An 8,544-nucleotide genomic window follows, 5' to 3' on the forward strand; every position below is an offset into this window, starting at 1 on the left:
AAAAAAAAAAAAAAAAAAGTAAAAAAAGATAAAGAGGCAAAAGTAAAATGCAAAGATTTTTTTTTTTTTCTTCTTTTTTTGGTAATGAATAACCAAACTTTCATAGAGAAAAAATGAAAGCATACAAGGGAATACAAAAAGGAGCCTACAAAAGGTGGAGGCCATTTAAAGGAAGGGCCTCCCATCCAACAAAATAAAATCTAACAAATAATTACAAAACGAATTAACCATGAAAACCCACAAAAACGCATTAAACCTAATAGCCTATGCATCCCTCACAAACCTATAAAGACTTTATTATTCCTCTACCCCCAAAGATGCCATAAAACAGCACGCATCCTAGCCTACCACAAGAACTTTCCTTTCTCATGAAAAGGATGGTGAAGAAGGAATTCCTCTATCATTTCTCTGCTACCCTGTACCTAGCAAGCTTGAAGTTGAACTCCTAAAAAATATAATTCCCAATAGATTGGGCTAAACCACAATTCTAAAGGATATGATCAAGATCATCACCACCCTTCTACAAATAATGTAACAAAATGAACCAATCAACATGGACCACTTCCTTGAAACTCAATCTACGGTGCTAAACCCTTATGTAGAAAACCTACCAACCAAAAAACTTAACTATTTTTTGGAATTTTCATTTTCCACACCAAGGCAAAGACACCACTCGAAGGAGAGGGATTGGCCAAACAAAGAAAGAAGGATTTATAAAATTTTTAAAGAAAAAAAAACTACAGAGGAAGAAGGGCTCCAGAGGCGTTCTTTTCTTTTTGGACTACTATAAAACTCCCCAATCAACAAGAGGGGGTCAATAACATCCAATGTTTACTATTGAACAAAGCACAATGAAACTCCAAAACAGGCAAAGGAGAGATAAGACGGTTAGGCAGGCACATCAGCCACTAAATGACTTTTCATCAAAGATAAAAGGTACAAATGCGGAAGCAAGAGAAGAGAGGTCTATCTCCCAACCACTTATCTCCCAAAAAGAAAAGTTTCTCTCTCATCCCCTACCAATCAATGGACAATACAAAGACTTGTTATACTTGTGGCAAATGCTAGGAGATTCTTTCCAAGATCTTCAAAAATGACAGTATTATGGGTTAATGTGTTTATGAAAGGAACCAAAAAGATTGAAGGAAAAGCTTTAAATTCGTATAAAGGATGGGATTTGACAGGGAATCATGCTTCGTCTTCGTGTTCTCTTCCAATTCTGTTTTTCTAGTTACTCCCTCGATGTAATGAACTCCAGTTAAGAGGTTTTTTTGAAGGGATAGTTTTAACGAACTCTGCTGCTATTAAACGAATTAGGAGAAATATTGTTCTATGGTGCGGTTAGAATTTGAGAGTACTTCTTGTTCTCCTGAAGGAAGGTTTTGTAATTGTTCAACTTGGTCCCTGTATCTTTTTCATATATCGACAAAAAGTTGTTTGCTAAAAAAAAAAAGAAAAAATCAGCAAAGATCTTCACCAGAAGGTTTGACATTGGTCCCAGTAAAGAAAGATAATAGATATACTTTTTCAGGAAGAAAATAACAGAATGGTCCAGTGTTCATCGTGAAGAAGCAAGGACAAATGCTGAATCTTGGTGAGCACATTTGATTTACTCGAATGTGATAAATCTATAAGACTTGAAATTCATATCTCTTGGAAGCAATAATGCTAGGTCATGCTCGCCTAACTGTAGACCCAAAAAATTTGGTAAAATAACCTTAACCCCTAAGCATAGTGGATATTTTCAAAAAACAAAGGATGATATTCTATCATATAGTATATGCAAAAGAGATCCACAATAGGAAAAACCTGCAGCTCTAGAACGGCTTCTCCGGTCCTAGTAGGCTGGCTTCCAGCTTCCGGTACCAAATTTTTTGCTTTATGGCACTGCAATGGAGCTATTGACACTTAGAACAAAGTAATTCAGCCCATCGAGTATTTATCGCATGGATAATACTCCAAAATAATTTGTATATAGCCAAGAATAACAAATAAATTTGAAAGGAAGGTGAACTTTAGTACCTCATCAAATACAATTAGACCATCAAATCCTGTTCCACACCACTGAACAAGCTGCTGCAGGCGAGAACGGCCTCTTTCAGAAGATGCTATGAGGCTGCTATACGTCAAAAAGACAACTCCTTCTCTAATACCCACAGACTTTGAGTCAAGCTTTGAATAAGGCAGCTTGTTCAAAGCATGCACTGCAAATGAAAGGGGAGAAAAGATGGATATATGTTTGGTAGTGAATCAAAGAATCAAAAAGGACTTCAAGTCACCATCAATTTAATAGTTGGGCAGGGTAGTCGTCATATAAGCGTTTGTTCATGTTAATTGTTTTTTGTGGGTGGGTAGGAAGACTGGAACAGACCACGGAAGATGTGTTACCTCCTAGTCGTAGAGATCCAAGGGTGCTGAATACTTGGTCTTAATTACCATAAGTTCAAATGCTGAACTGAAATAAATCTCTCAGTTTACTCCTCCCTTCCTATCCGGGCCCTTTCCTTTTTCTCCCTCATCTTAGTCTCCGTCATTATCTCTACTTTTTACTTCAGCCATGTTGCTAGTCCTTTATCAGGGGATTGTTTACTTGAAAACAACGAGAAGTTTATAGCTTGAAGTAAAGGAAAGAAGCACTTCACGACTGATTTCAAAATAGAAAAAAGGGTATACATCAAAAACAGAGAAAAAAAAATGGTAGTTAAATTTTTAACTCAAAGAAGAAGCTGTTTTGACCTTTTTGAGCTGTGTAAAAGCCTCAAATTGTTGCCTAGTTGTAGGAAGCATTGGTCGACACAGCTATTGCACCTCTAAATCAATACAATTCTTATGAAAACAGGTAGGATTTCCCTGATGGATACTTCCAAACCATATGGTAAGATTTTAGCCCCTCAAGAAGAACAAGCAGGTCAAATCATGTTGTGGTGGAAGATGGGAAATTTCAACGAAAAGGGATGAAGAACTCACTTCATTAATCACCTTGCAGAAAGTTTAGTTAGAAAGGGGCTTCCCACTCCCAAAGGATTTAGTTGCAAAAATCAAGGAATGGGTCCAAACATCATACCAATCCCAGCTCGAAATTAAACATGAATACTTCATGAACTGAAGCTCGAAAGTAAACTACAAAGACTTCAAGAATTGAAGGAAAACCAAGTGTTCGCAACATAGTCAAGGACAATCCTCTGTCCTAGTTTTGATCACGCACGAAATGTTCAATAGAGATTCTCTCATTAGAAGTAAGGGGGGTTAGGGGCAAGAAAGCAAGGATGCTTGTTATTGATATTTTAGCTAGTAGTTGACCAAATATTATAATTTTGCAAGAATCTAAACTAGTTTGAGTACATGAGGCTGATTAAGTGCATTTGAAGTTGTGAGGGCGTACTTCAGTTACTGGTTCTACAGAGGGCTTTATTACCATTAAATGAGAATTCAAAAAACCTGGTGGAAGTTTAGGAATATTGTTGATATCTCTTTTCAAATAAAAGTCTCCTTCCAAAGAACTTGAGTTAATCGAGTAACTTTTAGCAAGAACAACCTCTGGTTCATTTTCAATAGTCAATCTTTATGGACATTTTAAGCGGGGTCCTACCAATTTTATATTACACAATGTTAGGTCTGAACACCCTACTTCCATCAAAACCTAGCAGATAAATTTCCAAAGTAAGGTTGGTCATCTTGGTCTAAATGAAAAACTTTAAATCAATCAAAGCTGATAATTGTCTTAACAAAGTATGTTGCCTTTTACGGAAGCTATTTGGAGAAGGCTTTGGTTTAAAGTAAGAAATCAGGATTACGAGATTTCATTAACTTTTCTATAAAATATATATATAAGATCTTACACAGATCCTTCAAAATTTTAGAATAATTCAAAGATCAGGTCTCACAAATAATTCAGCAAAATAATTTCTAATATTATTATATTGATTGCTCACTCGTAACCACCCTAAAGGTCCAAGGTCTAAATCTCCACCTCTATTTCTTGTTGAACTCTAGTTCAATGAACATATAATGGTTATGAGTTACATGTCCTCGTGGACTAGTTTATGACTTACCTTCAATGCACGCCGCACCTACATCGTCCAAGTCTCTCCTGGCATCATACTTCAAATCTGAACCAACAGAAATCCACCTGTGCAGAATGTTAGAAACTTAAGAAGATATTACAAATACGAACTGAAAATACAACAGTCAAGCACAATGTAGCACAAATTAAAATTAGATTTTAAAAAAATCAATATTACTGAACAGAAGTGTGAATTACTACATGTATTCACAGTTACTTCGTTTCAATTCTCTCCAAGTTATATAAGAAACTATATTATCATTAAGAGGAATGAGTCTAAGCAATAAAGTGAAACAGGAGATGAATCAGAAGGAGAGAAGAATAACAACAGACAAAAAATAATATCTCGGACAATTTAAAATCCAAGTCCAAATGCAGGTACTACAATACATAGCATTCCCTACCCCTACTAAACTTTCATATCATCTAAGCTCTCCAAGTAAACAATGTAGTCATTCAGAAAGAAATTGAATTCTTCATTAAAAAACTACAGATATATACATGCATGCAGACATACACACGAGCGCTCATTAAATACATACATACATGCGCGCACGAACACACATATATATAGATGTATTATGAGGTTGCCGTACCTATACTTAACTACCTGAAAGTAGGACCTTTCACGTTGTAAATTGTTTTCGGTTGCTTTCTTTAGAACCGTTGTCCTATCTTTTTGGACATCATTTCCAATCTAATTTTTATTTTGTTTCTCTTCAAAATAAAATTAAAAATTAAAAAAGAGGTCCTATCTGCTGCATAGCGTGTAAATCACACATCGTGCATAAGACAATGACTGATTAAGACGGTAACTGGTGGGCAAATGTAAGGTCACTCTTGTTTCTGCTCATTAAACCAATAATAATAATTCAATAAGGAAAATAATTGCAGAGAATGTAAGCAAGACTTTACAGTGCTTTCCTCCTCCCATGGTACCAATTTTCCCATAATAAACCTGCAATTGTCCGACCTTTACCAACACCAGCTCCATCTCCAATAAAGAATCCTGCCCTGGTATCATTCGGGAGATGGTGCATATGCCTCTGGATTTGTAATAGACAGTTCCTTAAGAGTGAAGAGAAATTTAAAAGTATTGACCATAAGAACATCAACTATTCATGACCAACCTGAGAAGCATAAACCAAGGTCTCGATTTGCAAGCATGACAGAGTTTTTGACTTTTCTAAATCGTCCTTGATTTTTAAATCATAAGTGGGTTCAGGTGGCTGTACAGCAGATAAGGAGGATGTCTCCACAACTGGGTCCGGGTGAGGTGGGCCTATAGATAGTTTGGGAGGGTGCTGCAAAGAATGCCAAAAACACAGCCATCTGAGACCAAATCACAGCTCTTATAATTGAAAACAAGGACTACAGTCCATACCAAATCTTCCGTAGTGAAATTAGAAGAGTTTATTATTACTCACATATTCTGTAAATGTTTCTCCTACGATACCACCTTCATCTTCTTCTCTTTCCACTTCAATGGCTACCTGACACATTTCATCTCATAAAGATGTTGTAAACTAGATTTGAAAATAAAAAATAAATAAATAAGAGTCATCTAATTAAGATTTCGGGACCCATTTGATCATGTCCGGTCAGTTTGGAGATGGCCATCAATAATAAAGGCAAGACACAAAGGCACAGCAAACTTGCTACAATTTATACCAGTGTTTTCTCAAAGCATACAGAACATATACAACCACAAGCTAACAAATAAAATTAAAATCAGCATGAAGCCTGAAACATGAAACAGAAAATAATAGATAAACCATCAAAGACAAACAAATTTCAAATATGATGTCTTTCAACAACAAAAGATCGCACAAAATCATAAAAATAAACTACAAATTCACATAGATAAAATTTATAACTTATCATCACCAAATACGCCCCCCATCCTCATTTTCTCCATCACTAAATATATAGCCCTTTGGATCTTCCTCTTTGATCTCATTTCTATACATCTTTACATCTATGACCTATGTGAGAGGAGATTTGAGTGCGAAGGAAACATATTTTGATGAAATAATAAAAGTTGTTAAAAGGGGAGGAAACAAAACTTTTAATTTAACTTAACACTTGTTCATTAGTAAAAAACTTGAGCAATAAGTGGATGCACAAAGAGGTAAGTCACCTCACCAGTGTCTAAGCACATGCCTTGTAAGGCTTTTTTACACAGTATTACCCCCCTGAAAAAAAAGATTAAGCATATAGAGAAAGAATATAAAAATAAGTAAATGATATACACCCCCCTATTTACATAATCACAAGCTAATATATATTGTTACATGCTCCTTCTCTCCGTTGACATTTGCATGTGACCTGTTAGAGACAATGCATATTTTTAACCAGGGTATGAGGCAATTATTTGCGATCTACATTCTCACATCTCAATACATATACGTAGGCACACAAAGACTTTGTTCCACCATCGGAAACAAAAGTACTAATTTCTTACAACACTACCCACTCAATAACACTGTGAAGTCAGATAGGGCATGCAAGATAACTCTTGGGCCTAAACTCTTCTCCATTCCTTGGTAGTAAAAATTAGGTTAAAACACTAGTTTGGTCCTTGTACTTCGGGTTTCATTTCACTTCAATCCATATACTTTCAAATGTCCAATTTAGTCCACATACTTCCAATAAAACTTAAAATCGGTCCTTGTGTTAGTATATTGGTAACTTTTCTTTTTTAAAAACTAGTCCATATTAGCTCTCTCTATAAATTTTGAAAATATATCCATATCGTTTTTTTTTTTTTTTTTTTTTGCTGGAAACTAATGTTACTATTGCCTAATTTGTTAAAAATTAACTTCAAAACAATAGTAGGGAGCAGTTTCAAGATTTATTAAAAGTACAGTGACTAAATTTGAACATCTAGAAGTACAAGAACTAAAATGGAAACCCAAGGTACAGGAACCAAAATGAAAATAGAATTTTAACCTAAAAATTATACAATGGCACTGTCAATGCTAATGCCAATACCAATGCAATCAAATGTCAACCAACCCTATTCCCATCAACATTACTTTAGGAAGAGTAAAAGAGCTCCTCAGAAAATCTAACTTAAGGTGCCATGAATCACTTTTTCCTCATGAGATGGTGCCATGAATCACTATCACTTCAGGAGTGACAGAACTGAGATCATTTAAAGCCATTTTGCTAACAACTAATTTACTTCCACACAGGCAAGAGTGGAGCGTTAGTTTAACTCACTCATGTAACAAGTATGAATCGACCTTTTATAAATATGGTAGATGTTTTTTACACTGAAAAAGAAGATGCTTCTTGCTAATCGTAGGCTATGGAAGCCTGGCTCACGAATCCATAAATGATGGCCGAAAGAGTGACGAGAGAAATTGTTAGCAGCGGTACATGAAATTAAACAACGAAACATTATTTGAAAATGTATGGTGATTCAAAGTTTTTTTTTTTTTTTTTTTTTTTTTTTTTTTTTTTTTTTTTTTGCCATAAATTACTGGTGATTTAGAAGTTAGTTTCTGGCCAACTTTAGGGATTCGCCAGAGAACATATGCAAGATAGTAACCAGCACGTAAAGCGCAGTGATAACTAAGTATTTGAATTCTAAACCTCTTATCCAGCTTCGCACGACTTCCAAGCAAAAGAAATGGATAGTTGCAGAATCCCATCTAAGAACCGAGCAAAAAACACCATAATCATCCAAAACACAACAATAGAAGAGTAGAGAAATTGAAACCTCGTTGACTTCCTCGGGAGGAGGCAGCCGGGAGGGAAAGAACTGATGGAGCTTGGACACATCGACAGCGAGGTCAACCGCGCACTGAGGACAAACGAACCTAGTTAAACCATGAGGAACATTAAGAAGCGCCTTACAATTAGCGCAGGGGAGCTGCATCTTGGTAGGATCAATGCCATGAGCAGGGACATGGTGTATCGACGGAGGAGGAGGAGGAGGAGGAGGAGCCAACGACGGTGGCGGCGGCGGAGGAGGCGGAGTAGGAAGAGGAAGAGACTTGGAGTAGGCCCTAACTATGAGCTCAGGAGGCAACATCTGAGGCAATTGACAAGATGGACAGAAGAACTCGGTGTGGCCAGACGCCACCACCAACACATCGCGACAACCGGCGCAACGGACCTGAACTCCGGAGCCGTATAATGCCGACGGCTGCGGCGGAGCCAACGACGGAGGCACCGGCGATTGAGTCATGTTATATCATAGAATGATGATTGAAGTAGAAGGGAAGTGGTGCAAGAAATGGTGAGCTCGTCGTCTCTTTGTAATGGAAGGATTGAGCAGAGAGAATTAGAGCGCGAAGTTGGTTTGTTTGACGTTTGGGTGTTGGCGGGGAGTAGCCTGGGGTTTGGTTTTGGACGATCCTCGCCTTTCTGCTCTTCTGCGTCCAGAAATTGGACCTTTTTCTCTCTCTTCTTCTTCTTCTTCTTTTTTTTTTTTTTTTTTTTTTTTTTTTTTTTTTTTTTTTTTTTTTTTT

The 8,544-nt window shown here is 36.6% G+C and overlaps 1 protein-coding gene across 1 annotated transcript in view; it reads right to left on the reverse strand.

The window, feature by feature from the left end:
- Window positions 1-8,493, reverse strand: part of LOC111451223 (protein FORGETTER 1) — a 38,809-nt gene extending 30,316 nt beyond the window's left edge. The window contains exons 1-7 of the mRNA XM_023091561.1: window positions 7,791-8,493; window positions 5,491-5,556; window positions 5,194-5,367; window positions 4,979-5,109; window positions 4,053-4,129; window positions 2,023-2,204; window positions 1,810-1,887 (exon numbers count right to left, since the gene is read on the reverse strand). Coding sequence (XP_022947329.1) covers window positions 1,810-1,887; window positions 2,023-2,204; window positions 4,053-4,129; window positions 4,979-5,109; window positions 5,194-5,367; window positions 5,491-5,556; window positions 7,791-8,261 — 1,179 coding nt within the window. The 5' untranslated portion in view covers window positions 8,262-8,493. The remainder of the gene's footprint in view (window positions 1-1,809; window positions 1,888-2,022; window positions 2,205-4,052; window positions 4,130-4,978; window positions 5,110-5,193; window positions 5,368-5,490; window positions 5,557-7,790) is intronic.
- Between the last annotated feature and the right edge of the window lie 51 nt (window positions 8,494-8,544).

The sequence above is a fragment of the Cucurbita moschata genome, unplaced genomic scaffold (assembly GCF_002738365.1).
Source record: "Cucurbita moschata cultivar Rifu unplaced genomic scaffold, Cmos_1.0 Cmo_Scf00013, whole genome shotgun sequence".
Classification (NCBI taxonomy): domain Eukaryota; kingdom Viridiplantae; phylum Streptophyta; class Magnoliopsida; order Cucurbitales; family Cucurbitaceae; genus Cucurbita; species Cucurbita moschata.